The following is a 21,120-nucleotide window of genomic DNA, read 5'->3' as shown; positions in this document are numbered from 1 at the left end:
TTTTTGGAGTTTACAATGGGTGTGTATTGGAGAGGCTAGAGTGGGAGAGTGGCAGTTAGAGTGCGGGAGGCTCTGAATTTTAACCAAAAAAAAAATTCTTTTCTCGTCCGTATGGCCACATTTCTGGCTCAATCTCCACAATAACCCCTCAAAACGTAGGAATTTTTCTTGTGACCCGTACAATTGAGTCACATTGTCTCTATCTCAAACGGTTCTCTCTCCAGAGTCATTTGTTTGAGGAGAGTGCAGGATTTTCTCCCATCCGCTCCAATGCATTTTGGAGATGCCTGAATCCAAAACTTCACTCATGTTCGCACCCTCGGTGTGGCTGAATGGAAGATCCTACAGACATGATTCCTGCACCATTAAATTCATGAAAGGCTTCTGAATCTGGCTGTTTGAAAATCTTTTTCAATTTCGAATCTCGGTCACCGAGAAAAGCCATTTCTTCAACCATGCGCACTGCATTAAAAAGTGCTGATTCACTGTCATGGCTGCTCTGCAGCTGGTCTCCATTGCAACAGACACACCTGTTGTGCTGACTGCTGCTTGATTAGTCTGGATTTTTCCATTAAGACTGGAGCTCTATTGATCCTCTGTTACTCTGACACTGACTCTCCTGCTTCTTCTACCTTTTTCAACCATTTTCAACTTTTTGCAGTGTTTTCAAACTTTTTAAACCTTTTTCAACATTTTTCTACTTTTTGCAGTGTCTTCAAACATTTTCAAACTTTTTCAACCTTTTTCAACTTTTTGCAGTGTTTTCAACCTTTATCAACCTTTATTAACTTTTTGCAGTGTTTTCAACCTTTATCAACATTTTTCAACTTTTTGCAGTGTTTTCAACCTTTATCTACATTTTCAACTTTTTGTAGTGTTTCAAACTTTATCAACCTTTTTCAACTTTTTACAGTGTTTTGAACCTTTTTCAACCTTTTTCAACCTTTATTAACTTTTTGCAGTGTTTTCAACCTTTATCAACATTTTTCAACCTTTTTCAACTTTTTTAACTTTTTGCAGTGTTTTCAACCTTTATCAACATTTTTCAACCTTTTTCAGCCTTGTCAATATTTTTCTTTTTTTTGTAGTGTTTTCAAAATTTTTCAACCTTTTTCAACTTTTTGTCAATTCTTTGCAGCGTTTTCAAACTTTTTCGACTTTTTTCAACTTTTTCCAGTTTTTGCAGTGTTTTCAATCTTTTTCAACCTTTTTCAATTTTTTTAACCTTTTGCAGTGTTTTCAACATTGTTCAACCTCATTCAACTGTTTTCAACTTTTTGCAGCGTTTTCAAACTTTTTCAACCTTTTTCAACTTTTTTTCAACTTTTTGCAGTGTTTTCAAACTTTTTTCAACCTTTTTCAACTTTTTGCAGTGTTTTCAAACTTTTTCAGCTTTTTTTAACCTTTTTCAACTTTTTTCAGTGTCTTCAAACTTTTTCAACCTTTTTCAACTTTTTTTCAACTTTTTGCAGTGTTTTCAAACTTTTTTCAACCTTTTTCAACTTTTTGCAGTGTTTTCAAACTTTTTCAGCTTTTTTTAACCTTTTTCAACTTTTTTCAGTGTCTTCAAACTTTTTCAACTTTTTTCAACTTTTTCACAGTCTTTTCAAAGTTTGTCAACATTTGAACTTTTTTCAACTTTTTGCAGTGTTTTCAACATTGTTCAACCTTATTCAACTGTTTTCAACTTTTTGCAGCGTTTTGAAAAATCTTCAACTATTTTTAACTTTTTGCAGTGTTTTCAACCTTTTTCAACTTTTTGCAGCGTTTTCAACCTTTTTCAACATTTTTCAGCGTTTTTCAATGTTTTCCAGGTTTTTCACCTTTTTAAAAGTTTTTCAAGTCTTTTCAGCTTTTTCTGATTTTTTTCCTTTTTTCAACTTTTTCAGCAGTATTTTACCTCATTTTTGAGTTTTTTCAACTTTTTTTACCTTTTCTTTTTTACTTTTTTAACCTTTTTAAAACTTTTCCAATGTTTTTCAATTTCGTTGAATTCTTTTCAACTTTCTCATATCTGTTTTTGCTTATTTTCGAGTGTTTTTCCATGATTTTACTCTTTTCAACTTCTTATAATAAGTTCAAGTGTTTCATGTTTTCAGCTTCTACAAAAAACTTTTCATGTTTTCAAGATTTTCAAAGGTATTTTAAGTTTTACTTTATTATCATGAAGCATTCAACTTTTTAATTGATTTTAATGCTTGCTTCAAGTTTTTTCAGATTTTTACCTTTACATGTTAATTTTTCAGTGTATTTTGACATTTTTTTACTTTTTCATTTAAACTTTTAAGACTTCCAACTTTTTCAGTTTTTTTCTTTTTTTTAATTTTACACTTCTTCATGCCATTGTCTTCTTCATTTCAGTAATTTGAATGTTTTTTTCTGGATTTTTAACAATATCTTAACTTTCACAATTCCACTTTTAAGACATTTAACTTTTTATGCATATTAATGCTTTGTTCATCTTTTCTTGAAGATCTGTATGTGTGTGTGTGTGTGTGTGTGTGTGCGCGTGCACGCGTGTGTGTATGTGTGTGTGTCAGTATGTGTCTGAGTGTGTGTGAACATGTGTGTGAATATAAGTGTATGTCAGTCTGTCTCTGTGTGTGGTGTGTATGTGTCTCTGTGATGTATGTGTGTGTCTGTATGTGTCTGTCAGTCTGTATGTGTGTGTGTGTCTGTCTGCCTGTCAGTCTCTGTGTGGTGTGTGTGTGTGTGTGTGTCAATCTGTATATGCGTGTGTGTGTGTGTGTGTGTGTGTGTGTGTGTGTGTGTGTGTGTGTGTGTGTGTGTCAGTCTCTCTCTTTGTGTGGTGTGTGAGTCGGTCTGTCTGTGGTATGTCAGTCTGTCTCTGATATGTGTCAGTCTGTGTGTGTGTGTGATGTGTGTTCGTGTGTGTCAGTGTTTACAGATTATTTAAACTATGTTTAAAAACCACACTATTTAAGCTTTTTACTTATTCTATCAACTTTTTTATGGTTTCAGTCTTTCATGGATATGTCAAAATTTGTATTGCAGCTTTTGTGACAGCGGAGCGCTCTGTCCTGGTGACCTGCTGCCGCTGAGGATGTCTCTGCTGCCGGCTCATCAGGACGGAGCGCTCTACTGCTTTAAACGTTCACGCGCCGCGGCCCATGGAGCCAATGCAGGACGCTCTCTGTTCAGACGTTGTTGACATTTATGTCCCACGTGTCCACAATCAAAGCCATAAGTCCAGAGCTGACAGACAGACTGTCTATCCAGATTCCTCCAGAGTGTGATCCGGGTTGCTCAGAAACATGAAGGCCTGTCTGCAGAGCAACGCGTGGTGTTTACAGCCCAGTGGTTTCACTGAAAGCAGCTCATAACATTAATATGTCCCATCTGAGCTCCTATGTCCAGGAGCACCTGTCCACAGAGGACCGGGGCTCAGCCTCCACCCTGGACCCTTGTCTCATGGTCAGAGACAGTGAGCGCTCCATGACTCCTCCATGAAAGTATGAGAAAAGTGACTGTGCTCCCTTTAAGCTACAAGTGATGAATGAAACACCTGTTAACTTTACACTATGAACCCAGACAGTGGAAAAACAGTCAGTATTAATATGTAGAAATATCAAATCAACACTCAGACTACTCCAAGCACAACACCTCTCTCTCTCTCTCTCTCTCTCTCTCTCTCTCTCTCTTAGTCTGTCTGTGTCTCAGTCTGTCTCTGAGATGTGTGTGTGTGTTCCTCATTTGCTTTGTCAGAAAGAAAAAGTAATGCACAGCATACATTCATCCATTTTCTTAGTGGAAAATAAAAACTGTATATTTTGTAGATGCAAGCTGAACATTTTTTGTATTATTATTGTTTTAATGAAGTATATCCAGGTTCCGTATCTTCACGATATTTTTTTGGACCAGAAAAACTTTATTTGATTGAAAAAAGCTCAGAAATTGAACTTCTCTGTTGACGCTCTGTTCTCGGAGCGTCCCTGAACGCACCGCGCTCCGTCAGCCTGTCACTCCGCTGCTGCAGCTGAGAGGTAAGTCCGCAGCTCCTCTGAAAAACTCTGTCGAAACTCGGTTTTAACTTCATAAACAGCGTGTGTCTTGCTTCCACTGGCTTCAGAGAACCTCTCCAGTCTCTGGAGTCTCTCTTGGGTCGAATGAATGAGAGTTACATTGTCTCTAAAAGTGTGTTTGATGATGCTGATGACGGCTAACGCTCTAGCTAGCAGGCGCTGCTAGCAGAAGCTAGGTGGCTAACATGAAGCCAGCTTAGTGGTGTTAATTCATGTTTCAGGTGTGTTAAAGTGTTCATTGCTGTCTGTAATGCTTTGCTTCATTGTGAGCTTTTCCCCTCAACTGCTGTTGTTGGTATAAGCTGTCAACAGTAAGTTTTAAAGGAGCATGTAGCATGACTCAGCAGTTTTCTTCATCAGTTTCCTGCTGACCAGAGGTTTAATTCATGTCTCTCTTCACACAGAGAACTGCCTTCCTCTACTGTTGGACTGGTGAGTGTCAAACTTCACACACATGACTGTTTCATAGAGCTTCAGGTATTTTTATTCAAATAGAAGCATATTTTCAGTTTCTGCTCTGTGTGGCTCAGTGGAGTCCAGCCTGCTTCAACACACCTGCTGCAGTAACAGGCTGTTAGTGGCTCTGCTGGGAGCTGCTGAGGACACAGTCATTAGACTCAGGTGTGTTGAAGCAGAGACTGAGCTGGAAGCTGCTGGATAGAGGCTCTGCAGGAACAGGGCCACAGAACACTGGTGTGGACCAGGAAGACAAACAGTTTCTCTCTGGGATCAAGAAAGTATTGTCTTCTATTGAACCACTGAACACATTTCATCCTCTTTCTGTACTGCAACAAAAATTAAGCCCACGTATGAGATAGAAATAGAGTTTATGTGACTGAAATTACTTCAACTAATCAAAATATGTCTGTGTAGGAAATATATTTTATTGGAGAAGAAATATTGAAATAAGATTTTTAAATGTAGAAATTTGTCAGACAAGTATCCAAGAGTTGACATACTTTTTTTAATAAAACAGATTTTTAGATTAAAAAAAAAAAACTTAACTAAATAGTAAACTATAAACAATTGATTCTGTTTTTTTTTTTAAAGAAATGTTCTTTTTTCTCTATTCGCGCAGTTAAAACAGGATTTGGTGACCTCTTATTTTGTTTAACAATAAGACACAAAAACTGTATCTGTATTTTTTTATTTTAAGTAAGATTTTGAGGAATTATTTGTTTACTTAACAATATAAATCTTTTTTAAATCACTGTTCAGCATTTTGGCTGAGATCCAGTGTGTGTGAAATCTAATTATGAGCAGTAATCTGTCTCTATTGTTCTTATTACTGAAGCTTCTTCCAAGGTTTTAGTGATGTTTACTTCATAGAAAAGTTTCTCTTAAAACAGTAAAGGAAGGTTTTTAATAAATGCCTGGTTCATAAAGCTACTCTGTTCTTTTAATAAGTCTGGATGTTCTTACAATGTCTCCAGGAGGGTTTCTGACAGAAAACTGTAAATGAAATATATATTTTTTGTGTGAAAACCAAAAATCAGAAATATAAGATGAAATAATTCCGGAACCTCCTAAATATTTCAATCCCATTGTCAACACTGAACATGTCATCATATGATGAGTTGTGAGGAAAGTTGTCTGGTTTCTCTTTTATGATGTTGGTCATGCTTGAAGTCAGTTGTTGTATTTTGAAAGAATTCCTTTTGTATGATTCTTATTTCAAGCTACTCGTCCTGTTACTGAATCTTGAAACATGTTTGGGGAAAAACAAGTGAAACAACAGTTTTTTACCCTGTTATAAGATCCCCAGCCCAACAGAGACTTGAAGTTATGTTCAGTCTTTACTGATAAAGCACCTTTCATATCATAAAAGCAACAGCATTTCAAAAGATAAGATAAAACTTATTGGTTCCATGATGGGAAGGAAAGAAAGAAGAAAAAAAATTAAAACATTACAAAATAAACCCATCCCTCCCACCCACAAGATATACAGTATTTACAGTATATACCGCATACAAACGTGCACACACTCACACACACTCAGAGGAGCCACATGCAGGTACCACACAGGCACACATGCAACACACACCCTCAGGGTGTTAATCAAAACAAACCAACCATCTTTTGTCCTCCTCTCATGCTGCTGTCCTGAAAGACAGCTTAAAAAATCCAGAGAGCAGCGACAGAGCGGCAGCAGGTAGACAGAAAAAAACATAAAAAACAAAACGAACCCCAACATGCAGCTAGCAGGCCAAGCACGGACCGGCTGTTTTCATAGTTTTGCCTTCAGTGACAGATTGTTCTAATCATTTTGTCTGCTGGTTCTGCTGTTTCCTTAAACAGTCACTCATTTCTTTCTTTCTGTCCTGCAGGTACCTGGATCATCTCCTACCCATCTTCACTAAAGATCTCTTCTTTCTGTCTTGCTGTCCATCTCCTCTGTCCCTCTCCTCTGTCCCCTTCTGTCTAAAACCAATCTCTGTCTTTCCTGTCATTCTCCTGCTCTGTCTCAACCTCTGTCTTTCCTGTCAGTCTCCTCCTCTGTCTGGACCTCTGTCTAGCTATCCCTCTCCTCTGTCCCTCTCCTCTGTCCCACTCTGTCTGATTTTTTTATTTTATTTTTGGTCAAAAGTTACTTGACTCATAAATTTTTTCCAGTCAAGCTTGTGTGTCGACCTACTCAATTTATTGGGAACACGCCTCCGTCGACAACTCAATTTATTGGGGCCGTTGTGAAATTTGGGGACTCGTTCAATTTTTTGAGTCCCACCCGAGAGACCTGGTGGTCCTCCAACGAATGATTGGGATAAACCTGCAGGAAATCCCACCTGCGCATTCATTTGAGAAATACTGAAAAGCAATACTGTGATTCCTGTTTGTGTGTTGACGCCTCAGCGTTGTCAGTCAGTTGTTGAGTGTTTCCTGTTGTGAATCTGGTAACGTTGTTTGGAGTGTCTCTCTACATCTGCTTCACTTCATTATACTTTAGGTTTGCCTGTGAAAATGCCTCGCTCTAACAAGAGATCTGAAGCTCAGAAACGTCGGTTCCAGCAGCAGACTGGATCCCATGGTGCAACTCCTCAGTCAGCAGAAGGTTCTGCTGATCTCTGTGAGAACATGGCGGCTGTGGTGCTGAATCCTGAAGAAGTGAAAGATATGAGCAGTGAGGTGATGATGGCCCCATGTGATGAAGGTAATGTGATAACAGAACTGCCTTCTGAGATTCGACTGTGTGCTTCCCGCAGCCAGAGCTCTGCCAGGTATGGTGACAATGGAAACAAACAGTGTACATGTAACTCTCTGACATTTCTGGCTTTCCTCCATGAGAACGAGACGATCTCAAAAGCAGACCTGGACCTGGTTCTGGACAAAGGGAACATTTTATATCAACAGGTTATTAACACCCCGAACATCCACACTGATGGTACTGGACATTTGGCCTCTGATCAGCTCCCTAACCTCGTTCCTTCTCGCAGCTCTACTCTCACAGCTGATCTCTCCATGCTTCCTTACAATGGCAGCTTTGGAAACCCACCATCTGGATGTATGGATACCTACCTTTCCCTGTCTTCCAGGCTGAACTGTTTGACTGATGACGTGCAGTATGCTCTGTTGATCATGGCCAGGTTGTGTATTGCAGTGTTCAGGACTCCCAGTGGCAGATATGGCTTCTTTGATCCTCACTCCAGAAAAGACGATGGTTCAAAGAAAGAGCCTGGAACAGGTGTGATGGTGACGTTCAAACATCTCCAGGACATGGTGAATCGACTCCTGCGCTGCTACAGAGAGCATGGCGCCTCATCCACAACCCAGTATGAGTTCAAACCTCTGACGTTTGTCAGCATCAGACCTGTAAGTCCACAACCTGCTGCTTCACACTCTGTACAGACACCTGTTGTTGTTGATGAATCACACTCACACAGTCTGAACACAACGAACACTGAGGTTTGTTTAGAAAGCAGCTCAAGCCAAGTGTCAGTGTCCCTGAATCAACAAGTTGATGTCCCTTCAGTCCAACCAGAAACTGAAAGACCAGCTGTGGTGAAAGAAACCTCTGATAAACTGTCAAAATTTAACAAAGACAAAAGAAGAAAGATTCAGAGAAGGTTGGCTTCAGGAAAGAATTCCATCAGTAAAGATCAAAACAGGAAACGAAGAGAGAAGTATGCTTCAAACCAAACATACAGAGAAAGTAAAAAGTGTTATTCCAGAAGAATTTATGCAAATGAAACACAGAAAGAGAGAAAGAGAAGTCAAGTTAAAAAGTCCTACAGAAACAATCCTGCTGTCAGACAAAAACACAGAGATTTGGTAAGAAATTTATACCGAAACAGTGATGTAATCCAACAAAAGAAAAGACAGTACATCAGAGACCAATACAAAAGTAATCCTGTATTCCAGCAGAAACAGAGACAATACATCAGAGACCAATACAAAAGTAACCCTGTATTCCAGCAGAAACAGAGACAATACATCACGTCAAAATACAGAAACTCTGAGGTCTTCAGACAACGGCAGAAATCTTATATGACACGTTATTTCCAGGACCAAGCATTCAGAAGTAAACACAGGCTGCTCATGAGAAGGATAATGCAACACCGGTATCAAAACAATCTGGCATTTAGAACAATGCATAGAATGAGATGTGCCTTAAATATAAGACGTAAATACCGTCATGTTAACCGACAACTTCAACAACAAGACAACAGTTTGATTGGACAGGCCATATCCATTTTCAGGTCTCAGATCAAGGCTGGACCAACATTGGTATGTACTGTGTGTCATAAAGCTTCATTTCCTAATCAAGTCAAAGTTTGTACCAGAACAAGGTATTTGAAAAATCCCAACTTGGTGGCAGCTTGTCTCACTGGAAAGTTTGTTCATCACTGTAATGACAGCTGCAGAATTGAAGAACAGTGCAAAGTTCCTGATGAAAGGAAGAAAGAGTGGATCTGTCACACCTGCCATGATCACCTGAGACGTGGAGCCATGCCCTCCCTGGCTGTACACAATAACCTGGAGCTTGTTGACATCCCATCAGAGCTGTCAGACTTGAACATATTAGAGAGACATCTGATCAGCAAGTGCATCCCTTTTGCTAAGATCATTCCTCTTCCTAAAGGCAGACAGAGTGCAATCCGTGGAAATGTGGTGTGTGTCCCGTCTGAGATCCAGGAAACAGTTGAAGCTTTACCGAGACTGAGAAGTGAATCCCAGGTCATGAGAGTGAAACTGAAGAGACGCCTGTGTTACCGAGGACATCAGCTCTTCCAGACTGTCACCTGGTCTAAACTGATGCAGGCCCTGCATAAACTCAAACAGATCCACCCACAGTATTCTGAAATCACTATCAGAGATGAAGCTGAGCTGTGTGACCCCACCCTGCCTGATGATGATGATGATGAAGATGATGATGGCATGGAGGAGGAGTTTGATGAAGCAGACTTGATGGAGATTGACAGGTTTGAGAAAGATGCTCTGTGTGAGGATGGAGATGTTCTGTCATGTGATGGTGAAGAACCAGAGAACAGACCTGAAGAACAGCAGGAAGGTGACATGTCCAATGGTGGCTTTGCTCTGGAATCTTGTCTTCAACCTCCTAATGTAGCAGAGGAAATCATGTCTTTCAGTGAAGGAATCTACTCTGTTGCTCCTGCTGAGAGAAACAGTCCAGTCGGCTTTTTTAAGACCCCTAAACTTGAGGCCATGGCTTTCCCTGTACAATTTCCTACAGGTCAAAACACCCTGGATGAGAGCAGACGTGTCAAACTATCACCCAGCAGTTACTTCAAATCCAGACTTTTCTCCATTGATGACAGATTTGCCAGAGACACAAACTATTTGTTCTTTGCACAGTTTGTGATTGAGGTTCACCTGGCTACCAACAGCATGACCATCCAGTTGAGAAAAGGCAAACCCATGACCAGAGATGGACGAAAAATCACCTCAGGGATGCTGCAAGACAGACATGAAGTAGAGAAACTAGTGAGAAACCGCGAGGCTTTTCGCTTCATGAGAGCATTACGTGGTACTCCGGCCTACTGGCACCAGAAAACCAGTGAACTGTTTGCCATGATAAGACAGCTGGGCACTCCCACCTTCTTTTGCACGTTTTCAGCTGCTGAGATGCGATGGCCTGAAGTGATTGAGGCAATCAAAAGACAACAAGGTGAGGAGGTGAATTTTGAAGAGCTTGACTGGTCAGAAAAATGTGACATCCTGAGAAGTAATCCTGTGACAGCAATGCGCATGTTTGATAAGCGAGTGGAGGCCTTATTCAGAGATTTGCTGCTTTCGCCTGCTCAGCCACTGGGTAAAGTTGTGGACTTCTTTTATCGAGTGGAGTTTCAGCACAGAGGAAGTCCTCACATTCACTGCCTGCTCTGGGTTGAAGGTGCCCCTGTGTTTGAAAAGGATGATGATCAGACTGTGTGTGATTTTGTGTCCAGATACATCACAGCTCAGCTCCCTGACCCTCACACTCAACCCGACCTGTACAAGAAAGTCAGTGAAGTCCAGAAACACAGTCGTACACACACCAAGACATGTTTCAAAAGTGTTGGCTCTGGGTGCCGTTTTGGGTTTCCCAAACCTCCCTGCAGAAACGTAGTGATCACGAGACCTGATGGTGGTAAATATACTGCAACTGCAAAGACTAAGCTGAGACCTCTGAACAGACTCCTGAATGAACCTGAAGCAGCTTCCATGAGTTTAGATCAGCTTCTGGCTCAGTGTGATTTAACCGTGGCTGAATATGAGTTTTACCTGAATGAACTGAACAAATCCAGTGCTGTCCTGCTGAAGCGAGATCCAAAGGATTGCTGGATCAATGCCTACAATCCACACCTACTCACAGCCTGGGATGCTAACATTGACGTGTCCTACATCCTGAATGCTTATGGCTGTATTCATTATCTGACCAAGTACATCACCAAGAAGGAAGCTGGACTCTCAGAGTACCTGAAAACAGTGATCAATAACTCCAACAGCAGCAACGTGAATGACAGTGAGGAGATGAAAGCAGTCATGCAGGCCTACTCCAAGAAACGAGAAATCAGCGCACAAGAATGTGTTGCCAGAGCATGTGGACTGAAGATGAAGAAGTGTTCCCGAGCTGTAGTTTTCATACCAACAGATGAGAACCCACTGAGAATGAGTCGCCCTCTGTCTTTCCTTGAGAACACCACTGATGAATGTACAAACATCTGGATGACATCTTTGGCTGATAAGTATAAGAACAGACCAGAAACACCAGAGTTTGAGGAAATGTGCATGGCTGATTTTGCTGCCACCTGCAGGTTTGTTCGTGAGAACAAAGGAACAGATGTGTTTCCACTGCTGAATGACATGGGCTTTGTACAGAGGAGAAAGAACGATAAGCCAGCTGTGATCAGATATTACCGCTGCTCAGAGGAAAGAGATCCTGAGAACTTCCATGGCAGATTACTGAAGCTGTACCTTCCACACAGATCAGATGAGGAACTGAAGAGACCAGGCTTTCCAACCTACCAGAGCTTTTACAGAGCCGGCTGGGTGCAGCTGCCAGGCTGGAACCACGGCCGGTCGGTGGAAGTGATCGTCAAACAGAACAGAGAAAAATATGAGAAAAACAGTGAAGAGATTGAGAAAGCTGTTGAAGAGTTTCAAGAGAATCAAGGTGTGATGGATGAGTGGTGTAACCTTGCTCCTCAGTCTGAAGTTGTGAGAGTGGACTACGATGATGATGCAGAACAACCACATCCTGATGATCCTGAGCAGGAAAATGTCCCTGAGTACAGCCGTCAAGTTGATGCAGTCAGTGAAGCCAGAGTGACCAGAGAGCCTCCTGTGATCGACCCAGCTGTGTTAAGACACATGTATCAGAGTCTCAACCTAAAGCAGGCTGGTTTCTTTTACACTGTGAGAGAATGGTGCATTCGCAGAGTCTGTGGCCTTCGTCCAGAGCAGTTCTTCTATTACATTAATGGAGGTGCTGGGACAGGTAAATCCCATCTCATCAAATGTATTCACTCAGAAGCATCGAAGATCCTGAGGAATGTTCCACGACATTGTGACGAGGTTGACATCAGTAAGCCTACTGTCCTGCTGACGGCTTTCACTGGAACAGCAGCGTTCAACATTTCAGGTTCAACTCTCCATTCACTGCTGAAGCTTCCCAGAAGTCTCAAACCTCCAATCCAAGGTCTTGGTAACAAGCTGGATGAAGTCAGAGCAGAGCTCCTCAACGCTGAAATCCTGATCATTGACGAGGTGTCCATGGTTTCCAGGCCGTTGTTTGTCTACGTTGATGCTCGACTAAAGCAGATCAAAGGCAGTCAGAGACCTTTTGGAGGAGTTTCTGTCATTGCTGTTGGAGATTTTTATCAACTTCCTCCAGTGAGGCATTCCACTCCTCTGTGTGTGTTTGACCCCTCTGAAATCGACTTGTGGCACGAGCACTTCCAGATGATCACTCTGACTGAGATCATGCGGCAGAAAGATGATGTTGCTTTTGCAGAGATGCTGAACAGGATCCGAGTCAAAGACAAGTCTGCTGAGTTGTCTGAAGCTGACAGAGCTTTGATTTATCAGACTGTAACAGAACCAGCTCTTTGTCCAACTGATGTCCTGCACATCTATGCTACGAACAAACAGGTGGATGCACACAACTCTGCAAGGCTGGCTGAACTGTTTGACAACATAATCACAGTTGATGCAGATGACTTCGAGAAAGATCCTCAGACTGGCAGAATGACACGGAAACAAACACCAGTTAAAGGAGGCAGAAATGAGCTACCAGACTCTCTACAGGTTGCTGAGGGCGTTCGAGTCATGCTGACCAGAAACATTGATGTACAAAGTGGTCTTGTCAATGGAAGTTTTGGCACTCTGGTGCGCTGCATCTCAGAAAATGATCATGTCACTAAGCTGGGTCTCCGAATGGACAGCCATGTGTCTTCAGAACAAAATGATGATGTGGTTTATATTCAGAGAGAGGAAGACAACCTGAAGCAGAAAGGTGTGGTGCGCAGACAGTTCCCCATCAAGCTGGCTTTTGCATGTACCATCCACAAGGTCCAGGGAATGAGTATGCAGTCTGCTGTGGTGTCACTGAAGAACATCTTTGAACCTGGGATGGCTTATGTTGCTGTGAGCAGGGTCACCTCCCTCGGTGGACTCTACATTGTAGACATGGATGAGAGTAAGTTCTACGCCAGTCAACAGATCACTGCAGCACTGGAGAGCATGAGACAAGCCAGTCCAGCTGAGATGATGCCCCTTCTACAGATGAGAGAAACCCTGAGCAGACCTGATACCCTGACCATCATCCACCATAACACTGAGGGATTACCGGCTCACATCAATGACATCAAGAGCCACCATGAAATGTGTTTGGCTGACATCTTGTGTCTCACTGAAACCCATTTGCAGGGCTCCTTTGTTGCAGACAGTCTTCAGTTACCGGGCTACAACCTGTTCAGACGTAACAGACACCTGTCCTACAGCAACTTCCCTCAGATTGCCAGCAGAGGTGGTGGAGGAGTAGCCATCTATGTGAGAAACCACATCCAAGCTCGAGAGAAGCAGTATCTGCTGAATGTCACCGACCTTGAGTTTGTGGCCTTGAAGCTTGATGCTCCAGTGAGTGCTATCATCGCAGCAGTGTACAGACCTCCTAACTATGACATGACTTCTTTCCTGGCTAATCTCAGCAGCCTTCTGGACTCTCTGGAGATTCTCGACTGTCAGCCCATCATTGTCTGTGGAGACTTTAATGAAAACCTTTCATCTACAGCCAAGAAGCCCATTCTGGAGCTGTTTCAGACCAGAGGTTATGCTCAACTCATCACTGCTTCCACCACAGAGAAGAACACACTGCTGGACCTGATTTTCATTTCACGGCCCGACCACTGTGTCCAGTCTGGTGTCCTGAGAACGTATCACAGCTACCATGATCCTGTTTACTGTGTCCTGACTTTCAGCAACGTGTGAAGCAGAGAAAGACTTCGGATGTCCTTTTTCTTCATTTCATTCAATAACCTGATCAGTGTTCTAATCATTTATTGTTTTCCATTAAGACTGTAGGTGCCTGATGAGGTAAGGCCTTTGTTAACAGAACTGAATCATGCATAACCTTTTTTATTGTTTCAATCATGTTTGACAGCATATGAATGAGGTAAGGTATGTGAAAGCCATCATGCTCTCCTTGAAGTGATCCTTTAATTGAATTCCTTCAGTGTGAATAACAGATTTCTGATTTTTCACTGTCATGTTTGATCATCCATAATTGAGGCAACAATGTTCTTTAATATTTTTTTTAAAATTGATTAATGAATTGAGATCCCCACTTTCTAATTGACATCATGTAAAACTAATCTGTAAATGTCTAAAATAATCCTGTAATCATGTTAAAGTGATTATTGCTTTGATATCCCTCCTTTCCTAATTGATTATAGATATATCTGATGTTTAATGACTAAAACTCTGTAGGCCTGTGCATTCATCATCTGGGTGGGTCTGGGTCAGGGTTGGTGAATGCACAGGCCACAACACTCTTCTGGGTCAGAGCTTCATTCAGTCACATGCTCTGTGGTGTAACTAACACCTGCCCAGTAGTTTGAATCCTTCTTCAGTCCCCTTTGAGGACTGGAGCTGGACAACCTCCAGACTGTCCACTGTGGGGTCCTCTGAGTCACCTGTCTGAGCCGTCTCCAAGAGTGCCTGTCAGATTCACCTGTCAGGTCATGCAGAGCATCAGTGTCTTTAGTCCCAGCATGTCCATCAGCCATAAAGCAGTCATCAGTGCTGGACATGAGAGAGACGTGAGACGGGACGGCGCCTGCTGGCCTTTATTCTGCATTGAGAGCAGAAGACGTCCTGATGCTCTGAGGACACTGCTGGGATCATCTCAGCTGCATCGTGTCCAGACCAGAGGTCCTCCAGTCAGTCCCCATGTGTCCTCTCAGCGGAGCTGCAGGTACTTCACCAATATTGAAACATGCAGTGAGATTGTTCCCACATGTCTCATGAATCCTCACTCATCTGTCCTCTGTCCGTCCTGCCTTGTTGTCTGCAGACACTCTGACTGAACCAAGAGGAACAAACTTCAGCTCCAGTCCTGACGTGGGCCTTCACTGCAGCGTCTCAAGGTATTTCCATGGATTGTTGAAGATGGAACCTCTGAATGTGTCTTGTTCTCCCACTAACATCCACCTTCTGTCAGCAGGATGGAGTGTTTCCCTCTGCCCTCCACCTTCACCTCAGAGGAGCCTCCATGCTGACGGCCTCACTGTAGAGCTGCTGCTGCTGCAAGTCTCTCCTCATCAAAGTGACGGGACTCTGCAGCGCTGATGAAGAGGAGGACTGATTCCTGTTTCCTCCATCATGAACAGCTCAACCACACAGCAGGGTTCCGTCTGGGTCTCCTATTCTCTCTGAACAACATGGACAAGAGCTGTGAGAGCAGCAGCCGTCCAGCCAAGGACAGAACAAGCTTCATCTGGAGGAAACAGCAGGTCTGAGCTGCTGGACATTCAGAACTCAGTCTGGAGGTTGTGAGTTCAATTCCTGTCTCCCACTGTCTGCATGTCGAAGTGTCCTTGGGGAAGACACTGAACCCTGAATTGCCCCCACTGTTGTACGTCGCTTTGGACAAAAGCGTCTGCTCAGTAAAATTGTGTGAAAAAAGTCTGACTCTTGAAAGACTCAGAAGAGGAAAGCTGTCCTGACTGATTGATCTGGGAGGTACGACAAGCCTCTACTGCATGTTCTTCTTTGTCCCTGAAGCCCAACCGGAATAGCAGAAAGCCGCCACCTCTGAGCCTGGTTCTGCAAAGGTTTCTTCCTGTTAACAGGGAGTTTTTCCTTTCCACAGTCGCTGATGCTTGCTCATGTGGATCTGTTGGGTTTCAGTTCTGTTTGCTGTCTCTTAAAACAAGACAAATGGAGACAACTATGTTCTTTTATTCATTGCAATGTCAGACTGAGCGCTGGTTAACACTAAATATATTATATTTTCTGTTGTAAATGTTTAAGTTTTGATCTTGTTGAACAGTTAATAAAATGTGTATTTTACTTCAACATTGCTGCCTATTTTTAGGCGTATCCAAAATTATTCAGCCTTTAACTCTGTTTTAACAAGACATTATATGAAATTACTTTTAAATCAATTTAACTTTGATTAAATATTTAACATTCAAACTTTTAAGACAGAACGTTATGATGCTTCTTTAACCTCTACAGCGTCAAACTTTTATACTTTTGTAAACTTCTTCAGTTTTTCAACTTTAAAACTTTTTTAGGTTTTTTTGAAAAATGTTCAACCTTTTTCAGCGTTTTTCATGTCTTTCTAACTTTCAGCTTTTTCAAAATTTGATAACTATCATTTTTTCAGCTTTGTTTCAGCTTTTTTTTCAGATTTTTAATCTTTTCCAACTTAAGTATTTCTAAACCTTTTTAAGTTTTTTTATTTTTTTTACTTAAACTGTTTTTCAGGTCTTTCTAACTTTGTCAACTTTTTCAACCTTTTGCAAGTTTTACAACCTTCAGGTTTTTTAACTTTATCAGGTTTTTTAAGATTTCCTCAACTTTTTTCAGGTTTTTTCAATTTTTTTCAACCTTTATCAAAGTTTTCCAACTTTTTGCAGCGTTTACAAACTTGTCCAACCTTTTTGAAGTCTTTTCAACTTTTTGCAGCGTTTTCATACTTTGTCAACCTTTTTCAATTAATTTCAAAACTTTTTCAACCTTTCTGCTTGAACTTTTTCTGCATTACAGTTTAACATTTTCAGCTCAGCATTCACACTTGCAGTTTCTTCAGGAACTGCAAATTTTTGTGTGAATGCTGAAGGCATTCACACCTTTATTTTCCTGTTTCTTTATTGTGTGAATGCTGAAGGCATTCACACGATTACATTCCTCTTCTGACTTCTTCCGCCGTTTTTTGGCACGCTTCTCCTCCTACAAATTTTGTCCGATTTGAACCATTCATATATCAAATTGTGCAGCTTTTTGAGGACATGGGTGCTATGTTCTAGCTTTTTAAAATCTTTTAAACTTTTTGAAATATTTCAACTTTTGTGCAACTTTTTGCCCCATGTTAACGGATGGAGATTTTTTCAAACTTTGGAACCTTATAACTTCTTCAAATCTTAACCGATTTTAACCATTCAACTTATAAAATATTCAACTTTTTAAACCCTTTCTTCAACCTTTTTAAACTTTTTCAACTTTCTTGAACTTTTTGAAATATTTCAACTTTTTAAATTATTTTTAACATTGAAGTGGATGGGAAAACCCTTCAACTGACCCGTCAACTCCTTCAACTTTGAACCATTATAACTTTGTCATACTTTCACGTGGACAAGTCATTTTACTTTTAAAACGTAGGCATTTTTGTCCTTTATTCAGGAACGTAATATCATTTCAAGATCTTTTACCAAATTTAAACTGTGAGCCTTCAAGTACAGAGAGAATTCCAGCTTTTTTTGGAGTTTACAATGGGTGTGTATTGGAGAGGCTAGAGTGGGAGAGTGGCAGTTAGAGTGCGGGAGGCTCTGAATTTTAACCAAAAAAAAAATTCTTTTCTCGTCCGTATGGCCACATTTCTGGCTCAATCTCCACAATAACCCCTCAAAACGTAGGAATTTTTCTTGTGACCCGTACAATTGAGTCACATTGTCTCTATCTCAAACGGTTCTCTCTCCAGAGTCATTTGTTTGAGGAGAGTGCAGGATTTTCTCCCATCCGCTCCAATGCATTTTGGAGATGCCTGAATCCAAAACTTCACTCATGTTCGCACCCTCGGTGTGGCTGAATGGAAGATCCTACAGACATGATTCCTGCACCATTAAATTCATGAAAGGCTTCTGAATCTGGCTGTTTGAAAATCTTTTTCAATTTCGAATCTCGGTCACCGAGAAAAGCCATTTCTTCAACCATGCGCACTGCATTAAAAAGTGCTGATTCACTGTCATGGCTGCTCTGCAGCTGGTCTCCATTGCAACAGACACACCTGTTGTGCTGACTGCTGCTTGATTAGTCTGGATTTTTCCATTAAGACTGGAGCTCTATTGATCCTCTGTTACTCTGACACTGACTCTACTGATGTCTACTGCTTCTTTTTCAACTTTTTGCAGCGTTTTCAACATTTTTGAACCTTTTTCAACTTTTTGGAGCGTTTTCAACCTTTTTGAACTTTTTCAACTTTTTGCAGCGTTTTCAACCTTTTTCAACATTTTTCAAGTGTTTGCAGCCTTTACAAACTTTTTCAACCTTTTTCAACTTTTTGCAGCGTTTTCAAACTTTTTCAACCTTTTTCAACTTTTTGCAGTGTTTTCAACATTTTTCAACCTTATTCAACTGTTTTCAACTTTTTGCAGTGCTTTCAAACTTTTTCAACATTTTTCAACTTTTTGCAGCGCTTTCAACCTTTTTCAACATTTTTGCAGCGTTTTCATACTTTTTCAACCTTTTTCAACTTTTTGCAGTGTTTTCAACCTTTTTCAACTTTTTGCTGTATTTTCACCTTTTTTTAACTTTTTGCAGCGTTTTCAAACTTTGTCAACCTTTTTTAACTTCTTTCAACTTTTTGCAGTGTTTTCAAACTTTCACCGCCTTTTTCTACTCTTTTCAACTTTTTGCAGCGCATTCAACCCCTTTCAACTTTTTGCAGTGTTTTCAACCTTTTTCAGCTTTTTGCAGCGTTTTCAAACTTTTTGACCCTATTTCAACTTTTTGCAGTGTTTTCAAACTTTCACCACCTTTTTCTACTCTTTTCAGCTTTTTGCAGCGTTTTTAACCTTTCTCAACCTTTTTCAACTTTTTGCAGTGTTTTCAACCTTTTTCAACTTCTTTCGAATTTTTGCAGCGTTTTCAAATTTTTGCAACCTTTCTCAACTTTTTGCAGCATTTTCAACCTTTTTCAACTTTTTGCAGATTTTCAAATTTTTCAACCTTTTTCAACTTTTCATCTTGAGCTTCTTGAGCTTTTTCTGCATTACAGTTTAGCATTTTCAGCTCAGCATTCACACTTGCAGTTTCTTCAGGAACTGCAAATTTTTTCTAGTTTTTATTCTTCTGACTTCTTCCCCCATTTTTTGACGCTTAACTACTCTTACAGTTTTTGTCCGATTTGAACCATTCAAGTATCAAAATGTTCAGCTTTTTAAGGACATTCCTGCTATGTTCTAACTTTTTAATATCTTTTAAACTTTTTGAAATATTTCAACTTTTGTGCAACTTTTTGCCCCATGTTAACGGATGGAGATTTTTTCAAACTTTGGAACCTTATAACTTCTTCAAATCTTAACCGATTTTAACCATTCAACTTTTAAAATATTCAACTTTTTAAACCCTTTCTTAAACCTTTTTAAACTTTTTCAACTTTGTTCAACTTTTTGAAATATTTCAACTTTTTAAAATTATTTTTAACATTGAAGTGGATGGGAAAACCCTTCAACTGACCTTTCAACTCCTTCAACTTTGAACCCTTACAACTTTGTCATACTTTCACGTAGACAAGTCATTTTACTTTTAAAACGTAGGCATTTTTGTCCTCTATTCAGGTATGTAATATCATTTCAAGATCTTTTACCAAATTTAAACTGTGAGCCTTCAAGTACGGAGAGAATTTCAGCCATATTTGGAGTTTACAATGGGTGTGTATTGGAGAAGCTAGAGTGGGAGAGTGGCAGTTAGAGTGCGGGAGGCTCTGAATTTTAACCAAAAAAAAAATTCTTTTCTCATCCGTACGGCCACATTTCTGGCTCAATCTGCACAATAACCCCTCAAAACGTAGGAATTTTTCTTGTGACCCGTACAATTGCGTCACTTTGTCTCTTTCTGAAACGGTTCTCTCTCCAGAGGCATTTGTTTGAGGAGAGTGCAGAATTTACTCCCATCCGCTCCAATGCATTTTCGAGACGCCTGAATCCAAAACTTCACTCATGTTCGCACAATCGCCGTGGCTGAATGGATGATCCTACAGACATGATTCCTGCACCATTACATTCATGAAAGGCTTCTGAATCTGACTGTGTGAAAATCTTTTTCAATTTTGCCTTTCGGGCCCCGAGAAATGCCATTTCTTCAACAATGCGCACTCCATTAAAAAGTGCTGATTCACTGTCATGGCTGCTGTGCAGCTGGTCTCCATAGCAACAGACACACCTGTTGTGCTGCTGCTGCTTGATGAGTCTGGATTTTTCCATTAAGACTGGAGCTCTATTGATCCTCTGTTACTCTGACACTGACTGCACTGCTCCTTCTCCGTCTATCAACTGTTTTAAGTTTTTGCAGTGTTTTCAACCTGTTTCAACTTTTTTCAACCCTTTCCAACTTTTTGCAGTGTTTTCAAACTTCTTCAGACTTTTTCAACTGTTTGCATTGTTTTCAACCTTTTTTTAACCCTTTCCAACTTTTCACAGTGCTTTCAACCTTTTTAACCCTTTTCAACTTTTTGCAGTGTTTTCAACCTTTTTCAAACTTTTTCAACTGTTTGCATTGTTTTCAACCTTTTTTTAACCCTTTTCAACTTTTTGCAGTGTTTTCAACCTTTCAAACTTTTTTTAACTTTTTGCAGTGTTTTCAACCTTTTTCAACTTTTTTCAACCCTTTTCAACTTTTTGCAGTGTTTTCAAACTTTTTCAACGTTTTTCAACCTTTTTTAACTTATTGCAGTGTTTTCAACCTTTTTCAAACTTTTTCAACTTTTTGCAGTGTTTTCAAACTTTTTCAACCCATTTCAACTTTTTGCAGTGTTTTCAAACTTTTTCAACGTTTTTCAACCCTTTTCAACCTTTTTGCAGTGTTTTCAACCTTTTCCAAACTTTTTCAACCTTTTTCAACTTTTTTCAAACTTTTTCAACTTTTTGCAGTGTTTTCAACCTTTTTCAAACTTTTTCAACTTTTTGCAGTGTTTTCAACCTTTTTCAAAATTTTTCAACTTTTTGCAGTGTTTTCAACCTTTTTCAAACTTTTTCAACTTTTTGCAGTGTTTTCAACCGTTTTCAACTTGTTTCAACTTTTTGCAGTGTTTTCAACCGTTTTCAACTTGTTTCAAATTTTTTGCAGTGTTTTCAACCTTTTTCAAGTTTTTGCAGCGTTTTCAAACTTTTACAACCTATTTTAACCTTTTTCAACT

General features: G+C 40.3%; 1 protein-coding gene across 2 annotated transcripts; it reads left to right on the top strand.

The window, feature by feature from the left end:
- Positions 1-4,447: 4,447 nt before the first annotated feature.
- LOC115400388 (uncharacterized) lies at positions 4,448-14,481 on the top strand. 2 transcript variants are annotated; one of them, XM_030108228.1, is made up of 4 exons: positions 4,448-4,475; positions 6,371-7,166; positions 7,244-7,258; positions 7,326-14,481. In XM_030108228.1, exons 2-4 carry the CDS (start codon positions 7,002-7,004, stop codon positions 13,968-13,970), a joined length of 6,825 nt encoding a protein of 2,274 aa, XP_029964088.1. In that variant the 5' UTR covers positions 4,448-4,475; positions 6,371-7,001; the 3' UTR covers positions 13,971-14,481. The 2 variants fall into 2 exon arrangements, with proteins under 2 accessions (XP_029964088.1, XP_029964087.1); XM_030108227.1 differs by having other exon boundaries at positions 6,371-14,481.
- The last annotated feature ends 6,639 nt before the right edge of the window (positions 14,482-21,120 follow it).

The sequence above is a fragment of the Salarias fasciatus genome, chromosome 14 (assembly GCF_902148845.1).
Source record: "Salarias fasciatus chromosome 14, fSalaFa1.1, whole genome shotgun sequence".
NCBI classification, from domain to species: domain Eukaryota; kingdom Metazoa; phylum Chordata; class Actinopteri; order Blenniiformes; family Blenniidae; genus Salarias; species Salarias fasciatus.
Note: the sequence above shows the minus strand (reverse complement) of the source record. Positions and strands in the feature narration are given on the sequence as shown.